This window comes from Aristolochia californica, unplaced genomic scaffold (assembly GCF_029961685.1).
Source record: "Aristolochia californica isolate CCGP_79_NKW_82.1479 unplaced genomic scaffold, dmAriCali1.0.hap1 SCAF_16, whole genome shotgun sequence".
Classification (NCBI taxonomy): Eukaryota; Viridiplantae; Streptophyta; class Magnoliopsida; order Piperales; family Aristolochiaceae; genus Aristolochia; species Aristolochia californica.
This window is the reverse complement of record NW_027181837.1, coordinates 93,775-111,473: the sequence shown is the minus strand read 5'-3', so window position 1 is coordinate 111,473 and position 17,699 is coordinate 93,775. Positions and strand designations below refer to the sequence as shown.

General features: G+C 40.9%; 2 protein-coding genes across 2 annotated transcripts in view; both read left to right on the top strand.

Moving 5' to 3' along the window:
• LOC137953168 (aspartate--tRNA ligase, chloroplastic/mitochondrial) overlaps window positions 1-13,449 on the top strand; it is a 33,520-nt gene extending 20,071 nt beyond the window's left edge. The window contains exons 11-15 of the mRNA XM_068800424.1: window positions 3,981-4,052; window positions 4,660-4,758; window positions 6,913-6,993; window positions 10,434-10,491; window positions 12,943-13,449. Coding sequence (XP_068656525.1) covers window positions 3,981-4,052; window positions 4,660-4,758; window positions 6,913-6,993; window positions 10,434-10,491; window positions 12,943-13,112 — 480 coding nt within the window. The 3' untranslated portion in view covers window positions 13,113-13,449. The remainder of the gene's footprint in view (window positions 1-3,980; window positions 4,053-4,659; window positions 4,759-6,912; window positions 6,994-10,433; window positions 10,492-12,942) is intronic.
• A 1,646-nt stretch (window positions 13,450-15,095) lies between these two features.
• Window positions 15,096-17,450, top strand: LOC137953653 (uncharacterized). The gene is made up of 2 exons (XM_068801110.1): window positions 15,096-16,004; window positions 16,469-17,450. The coding sequence occupies exons 1-2, from the start codon at window positions 15,382-15,384 to the stop codon at window positions 17,157-17,159; spliced, it is 1,314 nt and encodes a 437-aa protein (XP_068657211.1). The 5' UTR covers window positions 15,096-15,381; the 3' UTR covers window positions 17,160-17,450.
• The last annotated feature ends 249 nt before the right edge of the window (window positions 17,451-17,699 follow it).

The window sequence follows — 17,699 nt, the reverse complement described above, 5'->3', positions numbered from 1 at the left end:
ATAACCTGAGTTAATGAGTATGTCCTTCTTCCTTGGCTTTGATTTCAGTTACTGCAATGGATTGTGACAAGTTAGGAAATCATTAAAGGGTTGAGTTCTTGTGTCAATATTTGGTAGATTAATTTTATTGTTTGATAAATTATGGTTTTGGTGGTTAGCTAGGGTGATGTTTTTTGTCTAATAGGTCTCATAGATCCCCAACTTGTGGGGGAGAAGTAGGTGGAGAAGTACAAAAGAAGGAGGTGTTGGGAGGAGCCTACAATGAAGATTTCCAAGAATGGTGGTGAAATTATGATCAAATTTGGTGACCATGACATTCAAGTAAGGGGGAGAATGGAAGACAGAGAATTTGCAGTCAAAGGTATTGAAGGCAAAGGAAGATTGAAGATTAAAGATAAAGATTTTTTTTTTTTTTTTGCTAGCTAAAATTACAAAATCCAACTTGAGGGGGTGAAAGAAGCTGGTTTTGTGGAGTTCTAAGGCAAGTCTTACAAGTGGAGCAATTGCAAAGAAGAAACAAGCGTCGCCCCCGATCGGAATCTCCACCCGATCAGCCTTTATTGAGCTCCACTTCTCGGACCTTGAGGTTGAGGATGCTGTTATGGGCCTACCCTAGGATAGAGCCGTGGGCCTCGATGGCTATAATGGCGAGTTCTATAGACTTTGTTGGCCTACCTTGAGAACGTACATTCTCTCCATGGTTCACAACTTCTATGATCGGGGCATCACTTTTTAATGTGTCAGTGCTTCCCCTATTGCACTTGTGCCTAAGAAAGCCAACGTTGAGGATCCACGCGATTTCAGGCCAATAAGTCTTGTCTCGAGTCCATACAAGATCATTGCCAGCATCTTGGTGCATCTTCTCAAGGTTGTTCTCCCCGCCATCATCCACAGAGGTCAAAGTGATTTTATCCGTGACCGAGACATTCTTGACTCTGCCATGGCTGCCCACGTGATTATTGATCACCTCGCCAAGTTGGGTCTCCCCCGATTCGTCCTCAAGCTCACGTTGAAAAAGCCTTTGACCGTGTGAGTTGGTCCCTCCTTGACCATGTCTTGCAATGCATGGGTTTTCGTGACCGATGGAGGTTTTGGATTCGTAGCTGCATCTCATCGGCCTTATACTCTTTGCTCCTCAACGGCACTGTCTGTGGCATCTGACAAGGGGACCCCCTCTTCCTGCTGCTTTTTAATATTATCTCTGAGTAGTTGTCCTCCATGTTCTACTCAGCCCTTAACCTTGGGAAGCTTGATGTTGTCTCAGATCAGAGCAATTTTGATAGTTCGTTGCTCCAGTTTGCAGATGACACTATTTGCTTTAGTACTGACACACTTGATCAAATCCACAATATCAAGGCCGTTCTTGGTCTCTTTGAGATCACCTCTTGTCAAAAGATTAAATGGAGGAAGACGACTCATATGGGCATCTATATTGATCCTTCTCTTCTCTAGCTTATGGCAGATACTTTAAGTTGCTCGATCATGACTCTCCCTTTCTCCTACCTCGGCCTCCCTTTTATTGATTGCAATCCACAAATGGGCTTTGGGTCCCGGTGATTGAGAGACTCGAGCTGTGGCTGTCTACTTGGAAGATAGGCTTCTCCCCAAAGTTGTCAGATTGACTCTCCTCAACTCTTGTCTAGTTGGTATATCCAACTACTTTCTTTCGTTTCTTCCTTGCCCCGCCTCTGTTTGCCAGTGCATTGACATGATCAAGAGGCGATTCCTGTGGCGTGATACTAGTAATGAGTTCCATTATCACCTCATCAACAATCAACTGCGAAGATGTTTGTTTGCCGAAATCCTTGGGTGGTTTGGGGATCAAACGCACTAAGGAGATGGGATATGCACTCCTCAAGTGGTTTTGGAAACACAACTCTAGCTCAACGGCCTCTTGGAAACCGATGGTAACTTCCAAGCTTTGGCTTCTCGGGGCTAGATGGATTACTGATGATAGCGGACGTCACCTCTCCCCCATTTGGAAATCGATGTTCCACTTATTTCCGGTCTTCCACTCCGCTATCCATTACTTTGTTGGTGATGACTCCAGCCTTAACTTTTGGATTGATTGATGGTCGGGTGATGGCCGTCTTGTTTCCTCCTTCCCCCCGCTTTTCTAGCTCTCCACTTGCTGTGATCTCTTTGTTGCCGATGCTTGGGGAAATGTCTCCGGGGTTCTTCGTTTGAGGCGGGACCTCATTGATGAGAAAGCCATTACTATTTGTGACTTGATTGATGGCCTTGGCGAAGTTAAGCTTTGCGCTCATGTGGCTGATCGGATGATATGGCTCCCCGATGACAGTGGTTATTTCTCAATTTCCTCGGTCTACAGACTCCTCATGGGCTAGACTAGGACCCCCATCACCCACCCGACCGCCACTGCTTGGGTGAGATTCTTCATGAGGAGTGCTTGCTACAACAAAATATTTACTTCTGACAATCTCCTTCTGTGCGTCAACTCCTCCCTGGATCCCCTTTGCCCCTTTTGTTGTTTGGAGGAAAAAACTACTTGTCACATCCTTCTGCATTGCTCTTTTGCCTGGCAGGTTTGGACATCTCTCCTCAATAGTTTGGGCCTCTAGCTTTACCTCCCTCATGATTTGAGCACTATGTGCCACTACCCTTCTGAGGCTCGCCTACCCATCCTGGGTAAGCTCCTCTTATCAGCCTGTGTTGCCCACATCTCTTGGTGCCTCTGGAAGGAGAGGAACTCTCAGAGATTTGATCGTGTCTCCCGCATGGCTGATGAAGTCTCTTGCATTGCCATGAGCCTCATCTCTGCCTGGATCCGCACTAGAAAGGAGCCCGAGTGTCTCTCATGTTCCCCTCTGCACACCAATTGGAAGGTGATTGCTTAGATGTCCGCTCCCCCTCCACCCCTCAGGTGGCTGTTTGGGCTCCTCCCCCGCCAGTCACTTCAAGCTCAACTTTGATAGCAACGCTCTTGGGAATCCTGGGATGGCCGGTTTGGGCAGTGTGATCTTTGATCCTGACGGCACTGCTCTTATCTCTTATTTCGGGGCCCTCGACATTGCTGACTCGACCACGGTGGAACTTTTGGGTCTTTTCCATGGCCTTCGTATCTTCCAGGATCATTTTAGTGGCCCGCTCATTGTGGAAGGCGACTCTCAGGTGGTCATTGGATGGAGCTCCTCCTCATTCCCTCCTTGGCATCATTGGAAGCTATTTTTTGATATTATGGATCTTGTCTCCTTTATCCCTTGTTCCTAGTCTCATGTACTTAGATTAGCCAATTCGGCTGTGGACTCTTGTGCTAAATTGGGTCCCTCCCTTCAATCTCTTATTGTAAGGGGAGGCCTCCCTTGATGTACTCTTTTTCTTCTTGAAATAAAATCATCAACATTTTAAAAAAAAAAGGAAGAAGATGGATTGAAGAGGAGTTTACAACAGGTTTCCTAGTTGTGTTTTATGTTTCTTTATATTTAATTTAGTAAGTTTACTATCGGTGTAATTGGGAGTTGGGGTAGTTTAGTTTAATTCTGATTCTAACTGTAGTTGGTATTTTTATGAGAAAGTAGAAACACTTCTCTCTTTCCCTATCTCAACTCATATTCTTGCTCTATCTCGTTCTCGCACATGCTTAAGTTTCTCTAGCTACTGTTTCGCATGATCATGTCTCAATTTTCTGGCTCAAGGGTGCTATGCTAGTTCTCTAATTCGTAACCAATTTTTTTTTTTGAAAATAGTGAGAAAATCTTTTAAAGAAAGAGAATAATTTACAAAATGCTGTATCTCCTTTGGCTTTTCCTCCTTGACTTCATGATTGGTTGAAAAAATTCTTGTTGTTATAAGTATGGAAGCCTTATGTGGTGGTTCATTGTGTTCTCTGTTAGTTATTTTTTGAGAATTGCAAGTTGTGCAACTTTTGTAATTGTGGTTGTTGATCTCATTCTTATTTTTACTGGATCTTGAAAATATTTCTGATTAGTGATGGCATATTCCATTTTTCTTATTTGTAGTCAGCGCATGCAATTCTTTGGGTGACTGATTTTCCCATGTTTGAGTGGAACTCGTCTGAGCAAAGGCTTGAGGTGAGACCTTTGTTTCTTTAGGCATTTGAGTTGTGAAAGAAAATTGAGGCTTTAAAAAAAAAAGAAAAGATAGTAATTGAAGTTTAGAAGATAATGAGTGTAGCTACATTTGGCTGATGAAATTTGGTAATTCATGAAATCACTTTTATTAGGATTGTGGTGAATATTCTTGTTCTTGATGGGAAGCTGACTTCCTATTAATCTCCAGTGGCATATTTTTATTTTTTTGATAAAGGTGATAATATATTAAAAAAGAGAGCAATTTCAGTAAAAGGGGGCCTCCCGATCTAAAGAAGGGAGGAGGTCCCGCGTTTGGCCAGACCGTCTGCCAAAGAATTGGCTGAGCAGGGGACATGGGACCATATATAAGTGAGGTTGGAAATGAGGTCAGAAATGCAGTGGCAAACATGCTGGTGCCATCCCCCCCGCCCCCCCTTCCCTCCGTGGGGAGGGGGTAGCAGTTGAGGAGCACCAACTGCAATTACAGTGGCATATTTTTACCATTCTTCTTGTTCTTCATTTTGGCGACCACAACCACAATTCATCTAGTTAATTAAAATGTGCTCACATTGTCCATATACCAAGCTACAATTCAATTGTTCTGCAGGCCATGCACCATCCTTTTACTGCACCATACCCTGGAGACATTAACGATCTACCTAATGCTCGTGCAATGGCTTATGACATGGTCTACAATGGAGTTGAGGTACTCTCAATATAACACCTCTCTCTGTCTCTCTCTCTCTCTTTCTGTATGTGTGTGTGCGTGTGTGTGTGTGTGTATGTCGTTGGAATGTCCTCTCGATTTTGGTTTGGGTTTCTTGTACATAATGTGAAGAGGCTAAGGTAAAAACAAGTATCATGATGGGTTGCTTAGGATAATGTTATTTATTTATTTTTTTTGTTTTACGTTCGTCGTCAGTGTTTTAGTGCCGATTCGAACGTAAGTACTTTATTAATATGTTGCAAGAAAATAGGCTTCTTGAGTGAAGCTAATGGAGAGCCTATGGACACTAATTCTAGCATTTCATGTTGATCAAAGTCGTAAATGATAGAACTCCACACAAATGGTTGTTTGGGAAGCTTCTATAGTAGGCCAGATATCTTATGTGTTGTGGGTGTTGTAAGTTAAATTATAGTGGAGACATTAATAAAAATACATTTGGAGGCAGTTCACAAGATTTTGAGATAAGGGGGTACTCGGTAAGGAGTTATTATACAAGTCTCTTGGCATCTAGAGATCAAGGGTTTTCAAATGTGGATGTTCAAAGGTGGATAGATGGTCAGCTATTGGCTACTGCAAATTCGTTAGAGGTAACTTAATGACTTAGAAGAGCAAGAAGAAGATAGTCGTCGCTGGATCCAGTGGAGAAGCCGAGTACAAGGCAATGGCCGGGATAGTGTGAACTAATGTGGATGAAATCAGTTTTGGTGGAGTTTGAATTTGACATTAAAGATCCTATGGGTATGGGCTACGATAATCGAGTTACCATATTTATTACAACCAATCCTCTATTCCTTGAGCAGATCAAGCATATTATCTGCTACTTAGTTATGAGTGGCAAAATGGTGACACCATACTGTTAGCTTGGCGATTTCTTAACTAAAGCTCTTAGAAAACGGGTATTTGTGTTATTTTATAACCAACTAGGGCTATTAGATTTATATGTTCCAGTTTGAGGTGGGGTGTTGGAAAATTCTGCACTAAGAGGTATTTTGATCATTTCGTGTTCCCCCTCTTTCTATAAGTTGTAGTCTAGGTTAGAATGGTTCAGTCTTAATCTTTATTGTCTTCAAATGATACTGTTTGTTGACATTTTAGGCAAGATGCGCAATTTTTTCTTTTTGGATGTAATTCACTTAAGTCATTATTTAACCCCTAATTAAACTGCTTATGTAGTTGTGCTTCTCTTATCCCTGCTTTCTTCTCACTTGTCTATTTCAATTTCTCTTCTATCAAACTGTTTTGATCGACCCCTAATCAAACTGCTTATTTTGTCGTTCCCTTTATCAAGATTACTTGTCTTACATATCAGCTCTCATCATAGCATGCCATACCCACTGTATTAGGGTCTGCTACATGAATCCTTCTCCATTGAACTGTATCATTCACTCTTTTTGCTATGTGACCCTCGTTCAAGTCCCCACCCACTCTATTGTGTGTATCTGCCTCCCTATATTTCAACCGATGCTGGCAAAACTCTTCTTAAAATACCTTTCTCTTATTTTCTCATCTATCTCTGCTAGTCCTAAGTGTTCACTAACTGGTTCATTTTACATTTTGTTTCTCCAAGTTTTCCCATTCAAGTGTCTCAATCCACATCTTTGGTCCTTCACCGCCTGTAACCATTGCTTCCCTCACTGCCTAATGTTCTAGGATTGTTGGTCGGAAGGCAAGCTTCTAAAATTTGCCATCACTTTCCATTATATGCGTAAAATTCAACATATAGACACCAATTCTCCACTCAAGCCATCTGCATTTATTTTATGCTTTACATCCTCATCAACCTCAATTTCTTTTTATGTAGTGGGTCTAGATAATAGTCTTTGTGGGACTTAGGATGTTACTCTATCTACACTTAAAAGAGCAGAGATTGAAAATGATGGTGCGATAGAGGTTTCAAATGTGAAGTTCTTAACATATATGGGAGCATGCTATAGTGATGATGAAATATAATGATATAAGTTTTAGTGGACCGTATGTACCCTATTATGCAGATATCCCATTCTCTCCTTTCCATTTAAACAAAGAGGCAGTTGGTTATCCTGTTTGTGAAAAGGCTGGATATCTAACACAAATTGGCATGGGGTGCACAAATTATTTACTGATGAAGTTCATTCAATTTTTGTTCTGAACCAGATTGGTGGTGGAAGTTTGAGAATATATAAGCGTGACATTCAAGAAAAGGTCCTGGATATTGTTGGTATCACACCCAAAATGGTGAATTTCTTTACTAATTATTTCTTTATATTAACTTCAGCAAGTTGATTTACTTAGCATGTAAAAGGGCTTTCTCCCCACTATAATGATTCTTCATGATCTGTTGATGCTATGCAATATATGCTTAGATTTCCTTCCATCAGTTTTATCTAGTATGTTTTTGACATGTGCTTTCTATTTGCACATTCATACAATATCTTGAAATGAAATAATTTAGGGTTAATTGCTTCTCGCTTCTCTCTCTTCTTTTGTTCTTTTTTGTGAAAAGGAACAGGAATACCCATAGAAATTTTTGTAAATGTTTTTCATAAAACTCTTTTTTTTTTTTTTAAAGAAAAAGGTGCTTTTTCATTAAAGCTCCAAGCCAAACAGGATCATTACAAAGGGGGATCTCTTCCAATATGAAGGATCAAAGGGAAACCTGCTATGGGGCTAAAGAGTTAGCAACACTATAAGTAGGCCTATGAATATGAGACCACTTACAAAAACATTTCTAGACAAGTCCTGAATTTAAAAAAAAACTGCTGCCATCAGCGCCAAGGGGTGATCTTTGCTCCCAACAGCTGATGACGCATGTGGAGTCTCCCTAAAGATGAAGCTTCCATTCAGGTTTTATGGTAGAGTTCTGAAATCCCATTGCGACCCAGTCATTGAAAAGTTTGAAAAAAGGTTGTTGGTTTGGAATGGTAAAATGTTGTCCTTTTGCAGCCTCATTACTTTAATCATAGCCACTCTTGTGGGTAATGCTCTATTACCATCTCTCTTTACTTCCATGTCTACCTTTTGTAGCTATAAAACTCGAATCCATTTTTTTTTTTTTTTTTTGTTTTATTGCTACAAAAGCTGGAAATGGAAGTAAAGAGTTTTTAAAACTCGAATCCTTGGAAAAAAATTTCTTTGGATGGCTCGTTCGAGTGAACTAGTGATGTGCGATGATGTTTACCTTCCAAAAGAAATGTGGGGCTTGGGAATTCGAAAAATTAGAACACTGATACATACCTTTCTGTTTAAGTGGTTATGGAGATTTGGTTGTGAAAAGCAGAGCCTCTGAAGGAAAATAGTATATGCAAAATATCACTTTGATGAAAATTGTTGGTTTCCTTCACCGGTTATTCCCTCAGATGGGTCATTTATTTGGGGTGCTACTTGTTCAGGTTTACAACATTCCAGAAATTTATAAGATTTAGAGTCAGACCTGGTGAGTTCATAAACTTTTGGCATGATTGGTGGATTGGAAATAAGCCTCTCACCCTGGAAATTCCACATCTTTATTCTGACTTATCTCACATGGAAATCATGGTTAAAGACTCTGGACATTGATAGTGGATGAAACGAATCTACACAGATTGATGACATACAATTTTGATTCCAATGATCTTCAGAGATTTTGGTCACTGTTACAATCGTTGTGCTATAGAGTTACAGGTCAGGACAAAACATTTTGGGGTGCTTGGAACTGTTTTCAGTTCATGCTACCTATTGCAAACTTGATCAATCTAGTATCAGCCACACTAAAGCCCTGCCTTTATGGAATCCCTGAATACTTTCTATCAATGTTCCGGTGCTCCGCCTCAATTAGAGACAAAATAGATCTCATCAAAAGAAGATTTATGTGGGGAGGGCCAAATGGTGAGAAAAAGTATTACTTGGTGAAATGGGAAGAGGTATGCAAACCTAAACACCTTAGCGGACTTGGTATCCGTGATACAACCACTACGAATTCTGCTCTCCTCCTAAAATGGATCTGGAAATTCAATCTCTTCCTTGAACTGATTTGGAGAGCTTTAGTAGCTTCCAAAGCCAACAAACATCTGGGTTGGTGGACTGGGGGGGAAGACACTACCGACTATCTCTTGTATGGAAAAAAATAATCATGTTACTTCTTATTTCAAGAAAGCTGTTAAATGCTACGTCGGTAATGGGGCCTTCTCTAAATTTTGGTCCGATTGGTGGATTGGACGATGCAGCCTCAACAACAGCTATGAGTCTATCTCAACCCTGACAAGAAATGTTGATGCTTCTATCTCAGATATGTGGTCTGAAATCGGGGGCTGGAATTTGAACCTCTGAAGAGCTCTCTCGAATTCTGAAGCCATTCTGGCGTCTAATCTCCTCTGGAGCTTCTCTACGGCTAAACCCCGGATTAACCTGATACATTGATCTGGCCCCCTTGTACAAAAGGTACCTTCTCAACCGTATAAGCTTACAACTTCCTTAATAACCCCTTTTCAAAGCAGTCCAATCACCCTGCAACCTTCACCTGGACACTACTTGCCCCGCCATGTACAAATTTTTTTATCTGGAGCGCTTGTAGAAATAAAATCCTCACCACAGATTCTTTAATTGGGTGTGGGTCTTATCTTGCCATTATGCCCATACTATCTGGACCACCTTCTTAAATAAAATTGGGTTTCAGTATTGCACCTCTCAAAATCTGTCATCGACTATCCTCTCAATCACTAGTCCTAGATTCCCAAAGCTTGGAAAGATGCTTCTCTCATGTTGCATTGGGCATATCATATGAGGATTATGGAAGGAAAGAAATAGGAGAAAATTCAATTTTAAATCTTCCCCTTCTGAAATATTGATTGATAACATTACGGGCCACGTAACAACTTGGCTACTGACCGAAAAAGAGTTCAGAAGTTTCAGCAGCTCCAATCTCAGAGGAAACTGACAGCTGGTTGCTGGGCTGTCTCAGCCTTCCCACCCTCCGATTATGGCTATCTGGGCCCGTCCACCAACGGGTCACTACAAGCTAAACTTCGATGGGAATGCTCTTGGCTGCCCGGGTCCTGCGGGCTATGGAGAAGTTATCCATGATGCAAACAACTGTCCTCTTCTCCTTCGCTGGGCCAGTTGGAGTCTCCGACTCCACCACAACAGAATTCTCTAGACTGCTTAACGGGATTCAAATCTTTACAAGCTGGTTCACGGGTCCCCTCTGCATCAAAGGGGGGATGGTCATTGATTGGTGTGCAAAGTCTACCTGACCTCCGTGGCGTTATTGGGATATGTATTCAGATATTTGTAATTTAATTTCTTTTTTAAATTGTAATTGGAAGCATATTCCTCGTTCTGCCAATCATTTGGCAGACATTCAGGCTAAGTTGGGTATTTCGCTCCAACACCTTGTTGTGGAGGAAGGCCCACCTAGCTAGGTTTTTTTTGAACTTTACTCTCTTTTTAATAATTTATACAAAAAGTTAAGTGATAGCAGTATTTCAGATAACGTTCTTGTTTGCTTGATATCAGCAGTCAACACTGTCAACTCTGAATTTGTCTGTACATCATGTTCTCTGTGGTCCGTGTTTCTATTTTTGATGCTTTTGTAGGTTTTGCAGTCTTGTCACTTCCGCTTTTTCTTATCCATTTTTTTCTCCATTTATTATCATGTTTTTATTAACACACAAAGCTGAAGCAACATACTGTTAATGCAGGCTGAAGAAAAGTTTGGTTATCTTCTGGAGGCTCTTGACATGGGAGCTCCTCCACATGGTATGTATACTATCCTGATGAAATTCTCATTATTATCTTGGCATTTACAGCAGAAAGCCCAGTTAAGTTAGACAAAAAGTGAGAGATAATCATCTGTTTAAAGAAATTCCAAAGAGAATATTTTACTTCTGGTGTTTTTGACAGACAAGGTTTACAGGTGATAGTTGCGAATTCTCTTATCACCTAAAGTTATGCAAATTCTTGAGAAATACAGTTTAAATTGATTGGCATCAGCTTGGCCTCTTTCCAACATTGCAGGATAATTCCCTTTTTTTATTTTTGGCTTGCCAATGTATTTTACAAGAAGTGAGAAAAAGTAGTACACCTCTTTCCAACTTATATTTCGCTTCTTCTGTCTTTTCCTAATTTTTCTTATTCCTCTGATCTAATGCCCAATATGATATCTATCTTTTCCATTTCAAAAGAGAAAAAATGCTATCTATCTTTCAGGGTTTCAAAATGTATTATCAGTATGACAATTTCTTTTTTATAGTGATAAAAAAAAAAGAAAAATAAAGAGAAATCAGAGGGAAGAGTTAACAATAGAGAGAAGAAGATGAATAGGTATGGAGAAGAAAGGAGACAAAAGAGGTTGGTTATAGAGTAGAGATTATGAGGTGAATAGCTCAATTTTGTCAATAACTCCCTTTCATTTCAGATATCTTATTTTTTTTTTTTTTGAATGAAATGATTTATTGATAGAGAGCAACAAGAAACAAGCTAAAGGAGCCAAGGAATCAACACTATGATTTGCTGATTTAGGCACTTGAGACCAAGAGCAATTAAAATAAGAAACAATTTTAATAATCTGATGAAAAATTGTCCAATGGCGCCAAGGAGGATCAACAACTTTTGAACACTAGTCAATGATGACTTTTGAATCTCCTTCTATAATAGGGACACTAACTTTTTAAGTGACTTTTGGAGGATTTTATGGGAGGTTTGAGACAGACTTCTATATAGCAGTATCTATCGTCTGCAAACTGATGGCCAAAGACAGGTCGTGAGTTGTTCTCTTGGTAATTTGATCAGTTCCATTTTTGGGAGCAAACCAAACTAGTGGGATTTGGTTTAATCACAAGATGAGTGCTTCTGGGAAGTTGCCTTTCGAGATTATGATGATGGCACACTTAGACACATTAGACTTTGTTCCCTTTCCTAAATTACCGGTCTATATTGTGGCTGTAGAGCATCTTGCTGGCAAGCTGAAGTCAAGAAGCCAATTGTTTTAAAAATCTAATGCCACTGATCAGCATAGGAGAGTGAAGCTATTTGGTGTTGGTGGTGAGGTGATGGTGTATCCGTGCAAGGGGATTCTGCCTACTACACATCAACAGCCAATGACAATGCTTATGTTGTTGACATTTCTAAATCTCTGGAAGTATTGTATGCCAAATGAATCCAACTATAGGGTGAGTCTGTTCGAGCGGAGGGGATTAATGTAGAGGAGATAGCTATAGCTTATGAAGAGGTGGTGGATTGGGTGAAAGGAAAAATTAAGATGTATTAGTAGTTAATAAAGCCCATTGGCCTTGAATTTCTATATGTTTTTTATTCTGTAGGTTACTTTGAGTAGAAGTGGGTTTATTGTGTTTTAAAAAGCTCAATGGGTCTGAATAACATTAGTTACTTGAACCCATTAAGTTATTAATCTAACTATTTCAAGTAGACATTACTAGGAATTCTATAAAAGTCAAAATTCATAGCTTTACAAGACTTTCTGGTTATGCTGGGGGTTTCACTGAGAAAACCTACTTTTCCCTTCAAATCTTCCTAGATCTACAAGTTAATTTATGAAACTTTCAAATCTTAGTTTGTGCTGTGTTAATATTCATCCAATAACAAACCCTCACTCCTAGAGGACCAGCCTGATTATTGGAAATATTACCAATCAGCAGGAACAAAACCAATAAAAGAAGAGAGTGCTACACAGATACGTTTTTTATATAAGTAGTGTATTTGGAACCAGAAATTTGAAGTTCCAATTTTGACAGGGTAGGCTGCAATATTTTTGAAGGAGCTTTTGACTCTCCACTACCATTTTTCTTACCCAAAATTACATATAGTTAGGACTTAGTGAGTGATCTATGTAGGACCTACATGATCTGTGATTCCAAATCGCTGGATACTCAAGGATTTGAGGGACTTGTGTGGCTTTAGTGTTTTTACACATTGAATGGTTGAATTTGATGGTGCCAAGTGGTGAAATGGGAATCTAATCTTTTATGTTATGTACAAAGTAATTTCTCTTGTTACTTCACTTTTGTTCCTCTTCAGAACGACAGATTTTCTTAATCATGTGTGACCGAAGATTTTGAAAATTCTTGTAAATTTTGTCTCCAGTTTATAAGTCTATTGCTTTGCTTGCAGTCATCTTTAGTAAAGGCAGCTGAATCATTGATGGACAAAAACAAATACCCTTTCTGTTAACTCATTTGTCCATTTACACAGGTGGAATAGCTTATGGATTGGACCGTCTCGTGATGCTTCTGGTGGGTGCCAGTTCTATCAGAGATGTCATAGCATTCCCAAAGACCAGCACCGCTCAATGTGCCCTCACTGGGACACCATCGAAGGTTGATCAGCAGCAACTACATGACCTTTCTTATCCTGTACAATAGTCCAATTTCTCAAATCCTTAATTTAATCCTGCAAAGCCCCCATAAAATCCTCCAAACGGTTTCTTCTACCCTTTTCTTATCTGTAAGTTATCTGTTGACCAATCTTCAGTAGGTGGTAGCCTAATTTGTAGCTTGCCAAATTATACTTTAATGACGTTTTAATATTGAAATTTGGCAAATAACTACAACAAAGAATGGCAAAAAAATGGAGGTGCTGAAAGGCCGTGGACAGGAATTTGCTAGAGGATTAGTTGCAATTTTTTCTCCAACCTTTTTCAGCTAACATTGATCATAATAGTTGCTTTTGATTAATATAAGCTTTTTAATGTTTATCGTAGTTTGGCTCTTGTTTCCACCAGAAGCTTCTACCATAAAGTCTCCCATTCTGTGTGCTAATCTTGTGGAAAAGTATAACCATCTCGCCATCATGGTCCATCTGGATGGATGCACAAAATCAAGGGAAATTGCTACTTGTATCTAAAGTCTTGAGGGCAAGTTTTGAATATCTCTCTTAGATTTGGTATTTCCAATAGTTATTTAGAGTAGGTATTGAACCCGCAGGTTTTCATTACTAAAACAACTTCAAATAAACGGAGATAAATAATAAAAAAAAAAAACTACAATTTAACAAACAAAAAATTAACTAGTAAATCCCTTTAATGGGTTTTAGCCGATGGAACAAATTTACAACTAGAAATTTCCTTTTTTTGTTGTTTTTATCTAATTGTTAATAGCAAGTATAGGGCTTTGATCATTAAAATCTCCTTGGAAGTTCGAAGATCCAACTCCAGAAAGACATTTGGGGTTTGGTGGCTCTTAAAGAGAGCTCCCATTACCTAATTCTTGCCCGTCGTTCTTCTTCTGTGTCTTGCTTTCTGTGAACATTTCCACAGGTTGCTTTTATCGTTTTCCTCAATCTGCTGGTCTCGTCCAGGGAACTTTCGTCCACCACGTTTGGAACAGCTACGAGATACTCCTCCAAATAAGCTACTCTCCAACATCTGGTTTCCAACGTTTGCTTTCACAGTATGAGCCCGACGGAAAAAACAAACTATTGTGAGTTCGTGAGACACTAGTCATTGTTTTCTTTTCCTTGTTTCTGGTGTCCGACGGAACCAAAGGCTTCTTCTTCTTCTTGCAGAGAATTTGGCAACAGAAGCTGATATGATCTATGTAATCACTTTTTAAGGGGCCCTACATTGACCCTATGTAAAATAGGTCCCACTCCCGTTCCCACTTTCCATTTTGATATATAATTTTTCTAATTCTTAAAAGATACCATTTTGTTGTAAATTACAAATTCGTAGTAAATTTTAATATTTAAATTTACTACTAGAAAAAGCAATTAAGTACCAAACTCATCAAAGTTTGGTGTACCCATTTTTTAATTTAATCAAAATAGAATATTTCTTATTTTATTAATTATTATAAATAATACAAAATAATGGCTATAATGGATGGATCGCTTCAATCTGAAAGGAAAAAGTAAAAGTGTCTCAGCCGGGGCCCGCTTCACGGACTTTTTCTGTTTCTCAGCCCTTTTTATATTGAAACAACAGAGAGAAAAAGTCACGGCTGATGTGGTGTTCCTCAATTCTCCTGTGGGCGCATCGACGAGGCGCCACCCTGGCTTCCAGCTGCGTGAGAGCGACGCGGACCCACTTGTGGGTCCAAGTCTGAGATCCGGATCTGGTGAAGTAAAAATTGAAGCGAGGGAAGCGGGAGTGGGGGAGAGGGAATTGGACTGAAAATAGGCGAAAAAGGAGGACATAACTGCCATTTAATCGTCAGTGTCCTTGTGGCGGGGTGTGGATAGGCCGGTCGCGTCAACTCTTCCCCCTCGACTGCTAAATCCATTAACGACAGCCTGTCCACAGCTGTCTTCCACCACTCCGCCCTTTAACGCTTCCGTACTCTTCCTTCCTCTTTAAATTTTAAAATAAATACTACAAACAGATGTTAATAAAAAAGCCTAGTGAGGAGGATCCGATTAAAGAAAGTCAAAAGTGAGAAATCAGAAGCAGCAGCAGCTGTGGCTGCAGACGCCAGATCAGGGACCGATCGATTCACGTTGGCCTCGTACGTGTGCGCGTTGCGCACCAGCTCAGCTCCTCACGCTTCCCCATGACATGATTCTTACCTGTCCATTCTCTCCTCCTTGCAGATCTTCCATGGCGGCCCTCTCTTAAAACCTCCGCCTCTCCTCAATCTCTCTGATCGAAACTTGTGTTTCTACCCCAACGGTTTGCCGGAGGGGCCTTCTCCCACCATGGATCCTTGCCCTTTTGTTCGTCTTCTTGTTGGAAACCTCGCTGTCAAGATACCTGTTGCTGTTAAGCCTGTTCGGTCCGGTGTGCACCCTTCTACCTCTCCATGTTATTGCAAAATCCGCCTTAAGAATTTCCCATACCAGACCTCTGTAGTCCCGCTCATTCCGCCGGAGACCGCTTACCCCGACGGTAACCCCCACACATTGGCTGCTACTTTTCATCTTTCCAAGTCGGATGTGGATAAGTTGGCCGTCAAATCGATTTTTGCCGGGAAGACGTGTTTGAAGATTGAGATCTATACTGGCAGAAGGGGTACGACTTGCGGTGTTAATTCGGGAAAGCTTTTGGGAAAGGTTTCGTTACCCTTGGATCTTACGGGGACGGAGTCGAAGGCTGTAAAATTTCACAACGGCTGGATTTCAATTGGGAAAGGTGCCAAAGGATCGTCTGCGCAGATGTACTTGAGTGTGAGGGCGGAGCCGGATCCGAGGTTCGTGTTTGAATTTGATGGAGAGCCGGAGTGCAGCCCACAGGTGTTTCAGATTCAGGGGAATCTGAGGCAGCCGGTTTTTACGTGCAAGTTCAGTCTTCGAAATTCTGGCGAATGGAATAACAGATCCAGGTTAGTTTTTTTTCTCCAGTAATTGTCTTTGATTTTTCTTTTTGTCTTTGACGATCAGCTCTTGTTATTGAATTCTCCATCTCGGTTAAAAATTCTCTACTTCTTCTACTTCTTATTTTTTTATGCTTAATTTCAGATATCAATTCAACTGAATTTTCTGCTGTCATGAATATCTCGTACCCTAATGTCCTGTCTTCTTTTCGTGAATATCGAGTATGTCTTTCACTATTCCTAATTTCGGGGAGTTTGCTCGAAGTCTTTTTCACTCGTATTGTTTTGTTGCATGAGCTAAGAAATTCTTCCCAAATTTTCTTGAACTTGTTCCTTCTACTGAGTTTTGTTGTTTTACCTTCCATCAGCTATTTGTCTAGCTTCATTTTTATTTGATGTGTGCTTGAAACGGCCTGGTTTTGTGCTCGAATCCTACTTAATCTTTGAAATAATTTGATTAATTCTTATGACAGAAGCACGCAATCTGATCCGAGCTGCTCAAGAAGCTGGTTGAGTTCTCTGGGAAGCGAGAGAGAGCGCCCGGCTAAAGAACGCAAAGGCTGGTCCATCACTGTCCACGACCTCTCAGGCTCCCGTGTGGCCACGGCTTCCATGGTCACCCCATTTGTGGCGTCCCCGAACTCGGATCGCGTCTCTCGTGCCAATCCAGGCGCGTGGCTAATTCTCCGACCAGGGGGGGATGGCACACTGAAGCCGTGGGGCCGCCTGGAGGCATGGCGTGAGCGCGGGGGCGAAGCTCTAGGTTACCGCTTCGAGCTCCTCCTACCAGACATGTCCAGTTCCGGTATTCTCCTGGCAGAGTCCAGTCTCTCCACCAGCAAGGGCGGGAAGTTCTGTATCGATTTGGGGAGGTGTTCGACGCCGGCAGGACCATCGCCGGCGTGTAGCCCTCGCAGCAGTGGGGACTACGGGTACGGGTTGTGGCCATACTGTGCATATAGAGGGTTCGTGATGTCTTCCACCGTTGAAGGGGAGGGGAAATGCAGCCGGCCGGTGGTGGAGATCGGGGTCCAGCATGTCGGTTGCCGAGAGGATGCAGCGGCGTTCGTGGCTCTTGCAGCGGCAATAGATCTAAGCGTAGATGCGTGCAAACTGTTCTCCCAGAAGCTGAGGAAAGAACTGTGTCATCAGCTGGAATTGTAGTAAGCAGCCTCTGTGAATGTGAATGTGAATGTGCACGGCATTTAGAAATCAAAAATTCAAATTTATTTTTCCTTTGGTCCAGTGAATTTGTTTGATGTTGGCGTGGTTAGGAGGAGTTAGTAGGATTCGTTTTTGTTTGGTTTTGTTTTGATTCTTGGGAGAACTAACTAAAGAAGAATGGGGAAGGGGGAGGAAGTGGAAGGTGAAGAAAATGGTGATGTTTTTTGAGGAAGCCATGAATGTACAGAGGAAGAGAGTTGTTCTTTATAATTTTTGTTGTTGTTCTTGTGACATGTGAGTGATATTTTTTGTTTAGAAAAAAGGGAAGTCTAGCTGTAAAGCATCGCGTGCCTTTTCATTAAAAGTGACGTGCACGTGGAGCAACTGTCAACTGCGATTGCTTTTGGACTTTGCGACATTTCAGTAAAAGTAATACTCAAATGAAAGGGTACTTTTTTCTATTACAAACTCCGAGAGAGAGAGCGACAGGGGCAGTTCTTTTAGTTATAAAGAGAAAATTTAAAATTACAAAGGGGTAGT